This window comes from Scyliorhinus canicula, chromosome 15 (genome assembly GCF_902713615.1).
Source record: "Scyliorhinus canicula chromosome 15, sScyCan1.1, whole genome shotgun sequence".
NCBI lineage: Eukaryota > Metazoa > Chordata > Chondrichthyes > Carcharhiniformes > Scyliorhinidae > Scyliorhinus > Scyliorhinus canicula.
In genome coordinates this window covers 111,168,555-111,182,469 of record NC_052160.1, presented here as the reverse complement: position 1 = coordinate 111,182,469, position 13,915 = coordinate 111,168,555, and the positions used below count along the sequence as shown (strand labels likewise).

General features: G+C 42.7%; 1 protein-coding gene across 1 annotated transcript in view; it reads left to right on the top strand.

The window, feature by feature from the left end:
• Nucleotides 1–3,248, top strand: part of LOC119978037 — a 68,300-nt gene extending 65,052 nt beyond the window's left edge. The window contains exon 6 of the mRNA XM_038819368.1: nt 641–3,248. Within this exon, the coding sequence (XP_038675296.1) occupies nt 641–691 (51 nt within the window). The 3' untranslated portion in view covers nt 692–3,248. The remainder of the gene's footprint in view (nt 1–640) is intronic.
• The last annotated feature ends 10,667 nt before the right edge of the window (nt 3,249–13,915 follow it).

The following is a 13,915-nucleotide window of genomic DNA, read 5'->3' as shown; positions in this document are numbered from 1 at the left end:
TCGAAGGAAAATATTGAATACTTCCTCTCTTCTGCTTTGACAAAGAGTCATCCAGATTCGAAACGTTAGCTCCCTTCTTTCTCTACAGATGCTGTCAGACCTGCTGAGATTGTCCAGTATTTTCTGTTTGTGTTTCAGATTCCAGCATCTACAGTAATTTGCTTTTATATTTATGTAGTTCTTCCGTTAGTCCCTCAAAGTGAGGTTGATGCCTGCCACGGAACCCATGGTAAAAAGCAGCACATGGCCTCTGTTAACATGGGGAGGCCGTTGCACTGCAGGCTGACAATCAACTTGTTTGGCTACGTCATGAATATACCTTCTGTGGCCATCAAGCCCTGGAGTGGGTACTAAGTTATTAGAAGCACGTTGTTGATAATTACCAATTAAGCCCACTAAATCCTATTGAACATTGCAATTTTAATGACCTGCTATTAAAACAGAATGTGGGAACATTGAACTGTCTCATTCACATATTACTAATTAGAAACTGATTTTCTGAATGAATTTAGATTTGTATAAAACTACATTTTTGTTAAGTGTATATTCACGATAGATGCTACTTAAATTGATTGTGGAAAATTTGAAAGATTGTTCTGGGAAAATATATATTCTGAAATATGAGTTTTATTTTCTTTAGGTTCTGCTGCTTGAGGAGAAGGGTGTGCACGAAAGCAGATCTTGGCATTAGGATGGAAATTGTAAAAAGAAAAATGTAAAACAATTATAAAAATCATTCCCATACTAAAAGTAGAAAGAGTAGATTGAAGGAATTTGAGTTAATTAGAATGGACTATAGCCTTGATATTAACATAACTTGCCTCGTGGAATTGGGAATGTGTGGGTCAAACATCAATTTTACACATTCTCCATTTCAGCCAGTGGAGAATGAAAACAGGTGGTGTGTAAAATGTGCTTCCAACATGTACTCGCCCTGTTCCCACTGGGTTACAGTGGAGGTTAAAATTGAGGCTATATATCTGAATGTTTTTAATCTCAATCAAATAAATGGCCCATTATAGTCGGTTTCAAGTCTCAAGCACTCCAGGTTAAAGTTCCATCTTAAATCAACAGTTTTACATTTTTTCAAATTAAATATAGCAAGACAGAATTATCCACAGATTCGTAAGATTAAAAATAACTTCCTTTAAAGAATGCTTTGATTTCGCCAAAGATGGATTGCTGTAAAGAATATCCAGCTTGTAATTGCCAAGATATCTAGAATAAGTTACTGAATAATGGACAGCAACAGGACATGTTAACACCTTAATAATTTGAATAGGACACTGCTTCCCTTCTGTGGGGTACAGAAATGTGTGGTCTGCCACTCAGGTGGTCTTCTTAAGATATTGCTGCTTGCAGGAAACTGTGGAAGGCTTGCTGTGTACTGAAGATAGTTTTCTACTATTTTTATGAAGCCCAATATTTTGAAAATATCTTGGAATAGAATTCTGTAGCACTGGGCAATTGAATTAGAAAACACTACAGCAAACACTTTGTTTTAAAACTCCACACTAACACAATTTATATAATGGAATTTGTTGGCATGCAAACTAGATATTCTTAACAACTTTGCCTTCTAATATGGTCAACATGTGCATGTGTTTCCCATTTGAAAGTTGACGGCACGCTCTCAAGTGTCTGTCTGATTTGAGTGACAATCGAGGCAAAGACAGAATTTGAGCCAATAGAAACTCTGAGACTGTAACTCCTGCGACTTTTACCTTCCAATTAGCCTTATCCTGAAAATCTGATTGTACCACAGTTTGTTCATTTGTGTGAATCAAAACCCACTTGGTGTAAGTTTCTCCAATTATATTTTATGGCGTGTAAATCAATGTAATAAACTAAGGACATTCATGACTTAGTAATATATTATGGAGAGAGTTACACAGCTGTAATTTGGCAGAAACAGCTCTGTAAGATGTCTTGGTTCTCCAGGAGTTGTACCAACAGCAGGGAGATCCCAAAATAGCGCAACAGCATTTAAGTTTAAGGGAATGTTAATGACAGCTGATAGCTATGCTGTGATGGCACTTATGAAGAGGGTATATTGGATGATTATGCCAATCATGAAGCTCCTTTACATCACATGGTTTGCAAGAGCGTACTAAATGCTGTTCTTTGCCATTTAATATATCTGATATGTATTAAAATATGATCTTATTTTATGTGGGATTTATAATTTCCTTGAACAGATTTCTTAAAATTGTTAGAACAGCACCTTTGCATTTTTTTCCCCCTTGAGTGGGTCTCTTGCACTACACATCAGTCCCTTATTAAAAGGGTGATCAAGTGACATGTTTCCTGGCCTGTCTCAGTACTGCTCTTACTTTGAAATTCAGATATTCCAATTCAGATCAGAAATGTATCAGTGCAGAGAGAGGGGAACTGTATCCTGACAGCCACAATAATTATTTGGAACTTCCATTGGATTGCGCACTCTCTGCACCTTGCTGGGCGGTTTTTAACAAATATAATAGTTGAATATGCTGAAGTGTTTCAGCAGTCAGCCATGGCATTATTTAAGCACAACTTCAAATCATTATAACAGGATACAAACTAAATTCCAGTGACACACCTAAATTTAATTTAAAGCTGTTTTGTCTTTTGGATAAAGTTCAATATCAATGATTGCCAACTACAAATTGCAATTCTTTGAACAGCCCTTTCATTCTGCGCACAATGCAGTCAATTCTTCCTGTAATGCTCCTCTGACTAATTCAGAGAAGCATTACAGCATTTATGAAAAGTACGAGTGACACCTTCTGGCAAAAAAGCCACATTGCATCGTGGATGAGTCTCCTGTTCTCTGACACTCACAAAGCAAATAATACTAGGTTCATCAAAATTGAATAAAACTTACAAATCCAACTAAAATAAATTGTGGATGTGAATGGTCATTTTGTGATTGTAATTATATGCTTTATACTTTAAACAACATGAAAATTACTTTGTTCCAAGAAACCAATTATTCTGTGAATTTGCACACTAGGATATATATTTTACAGGATTGGAGGACATTAATGAAAAAGGGAAAAATACCCTTAGACATTTGAGCTTGCAGGTATTACAAGGGAAAGCAGTGTCATGTTTCTCTTGTGCTATCAATTGTCTTTAAAACAAGTATTAATTTTATTGAATTGTATCTCAATATTTTGTTGAGAAATATGAGTGGTTTTGTTACCCAAAATGTTTGGAAAACTGCTATTTCTGTAATAAATGCGACTTTCACAGTGCTGGCTTCATATCCTTGTGTTTGTTTTATTTAGTTCAAACCCTCCACCCCCACCCAGATCTGATATCCCACACGATACTCCACAAGATTGTGCAGATTCATACGCCAGGGTTTCTAGAGTTATGGGGGCTGGATTCACCGTTTCAGCGGCAAAGCGCCGGCTCAAATGGAGAATTTGCGGGTGTTTTACGACGCCAAAATCGGTGCCGAACCCTCACCGATTCCGGGAGCGATGAGGGGCTCGCAGCGGCGCGGGGTGAAACGGCCAGCTCCCGCACCGAAAGCGGCCGGAGAATAGCCGGGTCCCTGGCCGCGCATGTGGACGATGATGACTTGCACCTATTGCACCATACAACATAACTCCGGGCGTGCGCGGACCTGTCCCGCCGTCCGTGACCCCACAGGCCACCCCCTGACCACCCTCCACCAATCCTGCCAAGCCCTCGCGGAAGCACCCCCCAGCCAGCGGCACGGATGCCGGACACAGTCCGCAGCCGCCACGCCGAGTTCCCGACCACTGAGACTACACGTCAACTGTGTGGTCGGGAACTCGGCCCATCAGCGTGGAGCATCACGTGATGGCCTTCCGATGGTGTGCCATCATGAACTATTATCAGTTCCCAATCAGCCGCTGAACAGCGAATACCATTTCTATTATCAATATTGCCTGTCTTTCATATATTACATAATCTGTGAATTTCCATCTGCTGTATGTTCAATAAACTATCCTGGGCCGGGTTCTCTGGTCCACTATCCCTGTTAGTGAGCATGCAGAATTTGGCACTCAGCCAAAACTCTATTCACTGCAGCAGGACCAGAGAATTCTACCGGCATGAACAGATGGAGAATTCCGGCTGTAATCCACATCAAATGCTTCACATGGATAAGGTTATGCATTGTCAACACAAATGTTTCTCATTAATATTTACATATTGTTTGTGTTGATTCTAATGGCTGAAACCTGTCCAGGAAGATAATTATTTGTTACACTTGAATAGTGCTGAAAAAAAGAGGCAAGCTTCCCGAAACATTTTGTCTTGCACACCTTTTGAAAAACACAAGGGGCGGGATTCTGTTCTCTGTTCCCCGATGCCGATTTTGTAAACACTGATCGGACGGAGAATCCCTTTTTACGATGAAATTGGGGCGGTGCCTGTTTTCGAATGCTCCCCCCCCCTCCAAAACGGCTTCATCGAGGAGTACGCCGCACACCGTTGGGACAGCCTCAGGACGTTACCTGAAGGCCCTCCCTCAATGCTCCATCCCCGATGGACCGTGCGGTCTCTGATTGGCTGAGGAATTTCAATGGGGAATGCAACATGAATTGTAGGTTCCCTAATCTCCCGAGTAATCTAAAAAAGGCAAAAGTCTTGAACATATTGCTTTTGTTTGCAGAAAACAGGTTACTCCGCATCAATATATGTGACTTCTAGCAAACGTAAATGAGTGATGTTCCAAGCTCAACTGAATGTCTTAAATTGGTCATTTGTGTAGCTGTTGGCACTCTCAGGATTGTTCGGCAAATGTGGCCCAATTGGGAAATCACATCGAATAGTAAATATTTTGTTTTGGATTTTGAAATCACTGGCTGGTTTGGTACTGCCTGTACTCTGCCTATTACAATACAACCAAAGGAATATGTTGTTTGATTTGATCAGCCAATCTTTGTAGCATAGGGCTACTTGCCTGGCATCACACTAGCACTGAAATTCACATTTCCCCTCCCTCCCCATTTCTCTCCCCTTCCTGTCCTCCATAATGCTGATGTCAAATAAATCAATTTTGGTAATATATAATAAATAACTGCAGATTTTAATCAATTGCTGTCATGGTAAATAATTCCCTTGACGCATAAAAAAAAGTTAAATCTGCTAGCTTTGTGAGGTAAGGCAGAAAGGCAGATGAAAATGTAAACAGAGGTTTTAAATAGGTTGACTTGCTTCATCTTAGCCATGCGTTAAATAAAATTGCTCTAATTGAATCAAATTGGTGATGGCAAAACCTTAGCTGATAAACAATAATATTCTGCTTGACAACATAATAATATACAAGGAAAACTATTTTCTTTAACTCTGAGCATAGTCCTGTTTCTACACTGTAGTAACCTTGAAGAGGGCAGGACACCATCATTCCTAATAACAATGATTATCAGGCTGAAGGTGCAACAGTGAAAGATAAAACCGTATAATTTCCTTGTGATACAGTCCAATTCTCAGCTTGGTCAATAGGGGGAGACACAGAACGGAGGATGAGAGTTTATGCAGAGGAAAGCTGGCAAATACAGTGTGAGAATCTCCCTGGGCAAATCTTGTGCATCTGTTAACCAAGCTGCTGGTTGTAAACCAAAAGAAATGGAATTACACAGTAATTCAATGACCAGCCTGTTAGTTGGTGAAAATAGTCTTTTGAAGACAACAGGCAACAAATTTTACAAGTGTTTTAAAGGTATGTAGAAGTTTAAAACTTTTTTTTTTCTCCTTTTATACCGGCATTGCTGTTGTTATCGGTTCTTTTAAAGTAATTTTAATTTTTTTAACATGAAAGGTGATTATTTTATAAGTGAACATAGATTTTGTTATTTGTTTTAAATCTGTGAAACTATTTAAATCTGCACTATATTATATAACTACGTGTGGCATGCTTAAAATTGTTTTTATGTTTTAATTTAGATTATATGCATCAGATTTCAAAAGCGGCCCACGGCTTTTTGCTGTCACTTCCTTGTAACACCTGATATTTTTTTGATTTGCGTTTATAGAATCATAGAATCACTGCAGTGCAGAAGAAAGCCATTCGGCCCATTGAGTCAGCACTGCAGCTCCAAAAGAGCACTCCACCTAGGCCCATGACCCAACCCTATCCCAATAACCCCACCTTACCTTTGGACACTAAGGGGCAATTTAGCATGGCCAATCCACCTAACCTGCACATCCTTGGACTGTGTGAGGAAACCGGAGCACCCGGAGGAAACCCACGCATACACGGGGAGAACGTGCAAACTCCACACAGTCACCCAAGGCCTGAATTGAACAATTCCCAGGTGTTGTCAGGCAACAGTGCTATTATGTTTCTGCCTTGTTTAGTTTGATTATTATATTCATTTATAATTACCTCACAATTAAAAAGTGTGTTTTGATGTTTCAGTAAATGTAGAAGCCTGTAAAGTTTAATGAACAACATTTATAAACAAAAATAATTTTATAAATACCAAACTTTAAAACCAGTTAACATTTAACTTAACGTTTAACTTTATCAGCTGAACAATTACAAATTTCTCACTTAAACACTGCCCAATAAAATATATTTTTCCACATAAGCAGAAGTCAATAAAATATATTTTTCCTCATAAACACAACAGTTCTGTCTATTTATAAAGGGGTGAGGGAAAGGAGGAAGAGAGAGAATAGGAAAGGAGGGAAGAGGGGGGAAGGGGAGAGAGGAAAGAGGAGGGAGGGACAAGGGAGCATTGGGAGGAAAGGAGGGTATTGATATATAGTTAATTTTACAAGCTGAATGTCCGAAAGTCATTAATTTCATTTCCACTGTTAAGGCAGTGCGGCAGTTAGAGTTAAGCTTAAGGTCTTCCTTCAACATTTCACAAAACTGTTCCATTGCTTCTTTGCTGAAGTGCAGTCTCCTGACCTGAGGAAGGAGCAGTGCTCCAAAAGCTAGTGTTTGAAACAAACCTGTTGGACTTTAACCTGGTGTTGTAAGACTTCTTACTGTGCTCACCCCAGTCCAACGCTGGTATCTCCACATGCAGTCTCCTGGCAGACATCTCCTCTGTCATCATTTCATATGATGTCTTTACCTGTACACTCTTAGGGGTGGGTTATTGATTTACTTCCTCGTCAGGCAGAGATGTAGCCTGAAACCAAAAAGAAAATGCTAGAAAATCTCAGCAGGTCTAGCAGCATCTGTAGGGAGAGAAAAGAACTAAAATTTCAAGTCCAAATGACCCTTTGTCAAAGCTATAATACAGAGAAGGTGCGAAATATTTCTACTGTGGAGTGAGAATGAAAGATGAGGTGGCAATGACTCATCTTTCATTCTCACACCACTTTATAATATTTCCCACTTTGAGATCCTTGCTCAGAAGAGACCTACTTGGAGAGGAACCTCCTGATTGAAGGGACACCTGACGTCAAGAGGAGGCCCGGAAAAGGAGCCTGAGAAAGGAATACCCACGCCCTAGAGTCCAATGACTGATCTCACCTTCTGGAACTTCTGCCAAGTGAGTGATTGAAGATGTGGCTCTAGGATTGAGCTCATCAGCCACGCAGAACCTGTCACCAATAACACGGAGCATTTTACGTGGACAAATTACATGCACTCCAAACCCATTCCATCCATTATAGTTCCTTTAATGGGATAACATCCTCATTACAAACCAAAGTTTTAAAAAATCTTTCTTTCATTTTCTGTGACTCCAAACTCACTTTAAACAGTAAAGTACCTTTTAATGGAATTAACAGCCTCATAACAAACCAAAGTTTAATATATGTATATATCTTTTTTTCACTTTATTTTCATTTTAAACATATTTATAAATGCTCAACACTAATATTATAAAACATTAACCTACCAAAAAAATGGCTCCCAATGTCTCCTGCCTCGATGATCCTGGACCGAGAAAAAAGTGTAAAAGTTTACCTAACATCGGGCAAGCCAGCCAAGTTAGCACTGTCCCTGGATTTTTAATACTGCACGTTCAGCGCACTATAGGAAGGAAAGCATGTGAAAATAACCAGACCGGGTGTGTAGATGTGACATGTTTCTAGCCCACATGTCTCTCCCCTCCCCCCCCCCCCCCCCCCCCCACCCCATTGCTGAACAGAACAGGCCCATCATTATACATGTGCAGGATTGTATGTATTTGCAGCTTATAGAGGTAGGTGCTAATAGGATTTCAAAACATTTCTCTGGAATCTTAAATATCCTTCCAATAGGATATCATTCTGATAGATGCAAATTACTGCGGATGCTGGAATCTGAGACCAAAGAGAAAATGCTGGAAAATCTCAGCAGGTCTGGCAGCATCTGTAGGGAGAGAAAAGAGCTAATGTTTCAAGTCCAGATGAGAGCTTTGACAAAGGGTCGTCTGGACTCGAAACGTTAGCTCTTTTCTCTCCCTACAGATGCAGCCAGACCTGCTGAGATTTTACAGCATTTTTCTTTGGCTATCATTCTGTTGGAGTATATAAGAAAAATCATGGCGTATTAGAACTTAAAGGGCAGGGAGAAATCAATGCAACCATACATCACACAAATATATTGTTCGTATCTGCTTGTACACTAATCATAGAATTTACAATGCAGAAGGAGGCCATTCGGCCCATCGAGTCAGCACAGGCCCTTGGAAAGAGCACCTTACCTTAGCCCCCCCACACCTGCACCCTATCCCCGTAACCCAGCAACCCACCTAACCTTTTTGGACACTAAGGGCAATTTAGCATGGCCAATCTACCTAACCTGCCCATCTTTGGACTGTGCGAGGAAACAGGAGCACCTGGAGGAAACCCACACAGACAAGGGGAGAAAGTGGCAATTCCACATAGACAGTCACCCAAGCCAGGAATCGAACCTGGGACCCTGGAGCTGTGAAGCAACTGTACCAACCACTGTGCTACCATAATGAATGAATACTGCACAGATTGTTCATAAATATTAATTTAAAATGAATACAAGGAATAATTTGTTTGGCCCACAACAACAGAAGAAAAGGAGCATTTCGAAAGCATGGTGATTGCAGTAATGTTTGTCTCTAGAATGTTTGGCCTATAATTTTGCATTTAAAGGACCGAATACTGGCCTCAAGTTCTGGAAGCAATCAACAAACAGAAGAAAATCATTTACGCCAGCTAGGTCTATGTTTTATCTAACCAAATTGCATCTCTAGGTGAAAATATTCTTTGATGCAGGAAAATGATGCTCTTTTACCCATTTAATCATAGTTAAAGCAGTATGTACATTGTATTATTCCTGTTGTTAAACAGAAGATGACAGAGCAGGAAGCACATGCAATAGCAAGAACGAACTTTTTTCTGTTGTCCAAAGTATAGATTGCATGTCCACATTATGAAAATGTACATTAGCGCAGCACAGTTGCACAAGTGAATAGCACTGTGGCTTCACAGCGCCCGGGTCCCAGGTTTGATTGCCTGCTGGGTCACGGTCTGTGCGGAGTCTGCACGTTCTCCTCGTGTCTGCGTGGGTTTCCTCCAGGTGATCCGGTGCAGGTTAGGTGGATTGGCCAAGATAAATTGCCCTTAGTGACCAAAAAGGTTAGATGGGGTTATTGGGTTACGGAGATAGGGTGGAAATGTGGGCTTAAGTGGGTTTGTGCAGACTCGATCAGCCGAATTGCCTCCTTCTGCACTCTATGTTCTATTATCATTTATTATTTACAAAGTTATTGTACACTTAGATTTTCACTGCAGGAGTGCATTGATACCTCAAACCTTCTTGACATGATATTGGGACTTGTGCAGGCCGGGGACTACTTGATTGGCCTTGGTTTCTTGGGATTAGCTAGGTCCAGGGTTAAGGGGCTCCACAAACCATTGGCCATCAGTGTTGGGTCCACTGCTCCATGGTCAGGGAGTGGGTTGTAGTTCTGGGCCTGAGAACCTCAACAAACAGAAGCCAACAGGCCCTGGTGGCAGGCCATCAGGTATCACAGCAATCTTGCCTTCTTCTGATGTCCACACAAACACAGGTTGTAAACCCCCAGAGTGCTCAAATTGATTGTATATTCCCAACTTACCTGAGATTGATTGACTCAGCACAGACAGGGACAAATTTACTAAGTCACCAGGGACTCCCAGAATCAAAGTGAATTAAAGGAAACCGCCATCACAATGTACCTCAGAAACATTGAGTAAATATCTACGAAAAGGGCTTCCTTCCATTGTGAAGCAAGCAAATGGTGGCAAATATTTGCATAAATCATGCCAATATTTACATATACCCATGCTAAACTATTGTGATATTTAAATATTATCTTTATAATTGCACAAGTGACATGCAGAGGAATGAGTTTCGTCTTGTGTAATTCTGATGATACAAAGTGCTGTTCAGTGCCAATTTATTTCAGTGTGAGTGTATAGCTGTTTTATATGGCAGTCTGATTTCAAGCAATTTTGTGTCATACATCTAGAAAAGGCGATTCTACTTACAAAGTCAGGCCACAAACATTGGCTCCGTAACACTGGTCATTTCAGCAAGCAGGAGCTGGTCAAGGTAGAGAATGTTTGGAGCCACTCCCAGCCATTTCTGGTGCAGTTCATGCCAGTCACAACACTGGCAATAATACGGGTACCTGTGCGTAAAATGTTTAATACAGGATAATGGAGCAATTTAACATTTGAGAAATCCAAAATTAGCTTTTCAGGGCCAGAGATGCTTTCATAAGTAATTATTACTTAGACAGCTGTTAGAAAATTTATTAAACAAGGGTATACACCGTTCAAGATTTTATAGACTGAGATTGTCGCATTAATAGTGGAAATTCACAATAATTCAATGATTTCATAAAGATATCTGCAAAACCTCAACAGCACACCTTGTGGAGGAGCAGGGAATCACTGACAACAAACACTGGATTTCCATGCTGACATGTGCATGTGCGGATAGCTAGAAATTGCTGTCAGTTTAACAGTTGTAATGATACAAATGCTGAGGTTCATTGCCATTTCAACCATAATGTTTGAATCTATGAATCAAAAATTCTCCACTTGATTTTGATTAAATGCACGTTTACATACCTTGGCAGAAAATCCTAACATATATTTCCATAAACGTCACCCTAGCCATTAGGTATTTCTCACTTCTTTCTCCAAACATTCCCAAATGGCACGAATTCAGACAACCGTAATTGCAAAGCAAGCTAAATGATTATTGGAGACTCTTCAAAATTTCCCTTAAGAAACAATTTTTAATGTAAATTCCTTTTAGCTTTACTTACCGAGCAATTCCTTGTGGTCATTACTCAAGGCTTCAGTGATCATGTAAATAATTTTAACACGTCACAGGACACACAAGTGAATTATTATCATCAAGTAGCCAAATAGCAACAAATTACTTCCTAGTTAATTCATTGATGACTTTCTAATTTGCAGCATGGTGATGTAATTTAATGATGAGATAGCAGAAATTATGTTCCCTTATCATAAAACATATTAACTGAAGTCAGTGCTGCTAAAATTCTAATCAATGGACCAGCAAATACTTTTAGTTCACACGAAATGGGTGATCCGATGCGCAAAGAGTTGCCTGGTGATGAAAATGTTCCTCCAAATAGTACATTGCGAAAGGTAATCCATTCATTTAAGTTCACACAGCAATTGTATATCATATACGAAGAGTCTTAACCAGTCAAGTTCTGTTTTTATTAGAAGATCTGAGACTTTTACTGATGGTTTAGGAATCACATTCCCTAATGATGTAGATTGTGGAGGGCTTGTGTTGGCGTCCTTACCGCTGGATATTAATCTCTGGTTTTAAGTCCAACACCAAGTTGGCCATTGATGTACCATCGATTGCACGCGAGGCGAGTGATTTACCAAAGTCTGGCTTTAATTGACTAGAACACAGCTCTGCGATCGTCTACAGTGGAAAGGGACGATCGTCAGGCGTCTGAGCATTTATACCTCGTTAATAGAGGCGTGGTTAACTCAGCCTCTCGGCCAATCGGTCGAGAGGCACATGACCGACCAGGGCCAATGGTAAGCCGACGTTCTGGCCCAATGGCAGACGAGTATGCAGATCATATCATCACATTCACCCCTTACGGAGAAGGAAGGCGGGGGGGGGGGGGGTGTGTGAACGAGACCCAGGGTGGGGGGGGGGGGGAGAACTGGTGATATGAGTAGCCGTCGGGAGAATTATTTTCTCTCCGTACCCTTATCGAATTTGGGGGCTTGCCACTGGCCCAGAGATAACGATATTTACAAAAAGAAAGTCCATGGGGCTGTAGAACTCTAGAAGGATTCGATCAGTCTTTTGGTGGTCCTTGACGTCCTGGCCGAGCGCCGCAGTGGAGGAGTTGTCGTCGGATCGGCTGATGGTCCTGCTGATGTCCTGGAGTCCGGGAGCGATAGACTTCGAGTAGTCTCCGTCACCTGAGCTGGCCGCGGAGACGCCATGGATGAGGGATGGGGAATCTGAGTGGGGTGCTGGGGTGAAAAAGGGGAGGGGGGGTCTGTGGTGGGGGGGGGGGCCGCACGCCGGCGGGTGCCAGGTCCCAGAGGGAGACCGTGTCCTGCCGACTGTCGGGGTACTCCACATACGCGTACTGCGGGTTAGCGTGGAGTAACTGGACATGCTCCACCAACGGGTCGGACTTGTGCACCCGCACATGCTTCCGGAGCAAGATGGGCCCGGGGGTAACCAGCTACGTCGGGAGAGGGGATCCGGAGGACGACTTCCTGGGGAAAACAAGAAGACGCTCATGAGGTGTCTGATTAGTTGCAGTACAGAGGAGTGAGCGGATAGAGTGCAGTGCATCGGGGATCACCTCTTGCCATCGGGAAATAGGGAGATTTCTAGACCGGAGGGCCAGTAGCATGGTCTTCCAGATGGTACCATTCTCCCGCTCGACCTGTCCGTTACCCCGAGGGTTATAGCTGGTCGTCCTGCTAGAGGCGATGCCCCTGTCGAGCAGGAATTGACGCAGCTCATCGCTCATAAATGAGGACCCCCGATCGCTGTGTATGTACGCGGGGTAGCCGAACAGTGAGAAGATGGAGAGTAGGGCCTTAATGACAGTCGATGTGGTCATGTCGGGACAGGGAATGGCGAAGGAGAAGCGGGAGTGTTCGTCGATAACCGCCAGGAAGTAAATGTTGCGGTTGTTAGAGGGAAGGGGCCCCTTGAAGTCAATGCTAAGACGTTCGAAGGGGCGGGATGCTTTGATCAGGTGTGCGCGCTCGGGGCGGTAGAAGTGCGGTTTGCACTCGGCGCAGATGTGGCAGTCACGGGTTACTGACCTGACTTCCTCGATGGAGTAGGGCAGGTTGCGGGCCTTAATGAAGTGGTGTAGGCGGGTCACCCCTGGATGGCAGAGGTCTGCGTGGAGGGAGCGGAGGCGGTCTATCTGCGCGCTGGCGCAGGTACCGCGGGACAGGGCATCAGGAGGCTCATTGAGCTTCCCAGGACGATACAAGATCTCATAGTTGTATGTGGACAACTCGATCCGCCACCGTAAAATCTTGTCATTTTTGATCTTGCCTCTTTGTGCATTATCAAACATGAAGGCTACTGACCGTTGGTCTGTGAGGAGGGTAAACCTCCTGCCGGCCAAATAGTGCCTCCAATGTCGCACGGCTTTGACTATGGCCTGGGCTTCCTTTTCCACAGAGGGGTGGTGGAGTTCGGAAGCCTGGAGAGTTCTGGAGAAGAAGGCCACGGGTCTGCCCGCTTGGTTCAGGGTGGCCGCCAGAGCTACTTCTGATGCGTCGCGCTCGACCTGGAAGGGGAGGGCCTCGTCGATGGCGCGCATCGTGGCCTTTGCGATGTCCGCTTTGATGCGGCTAAAGGCCTGGCAGGCCTCCGTCGACGGCGGGAAGGTCATGGTTTGCATGAGGGGACGGGCCTTGTCCGCGTAGTTGGGAACCCATTGGGCGTAGTATGCGAAAAACCCCAGGCAGCGTTTGAGGGATTTGGGGGTATTGGGGA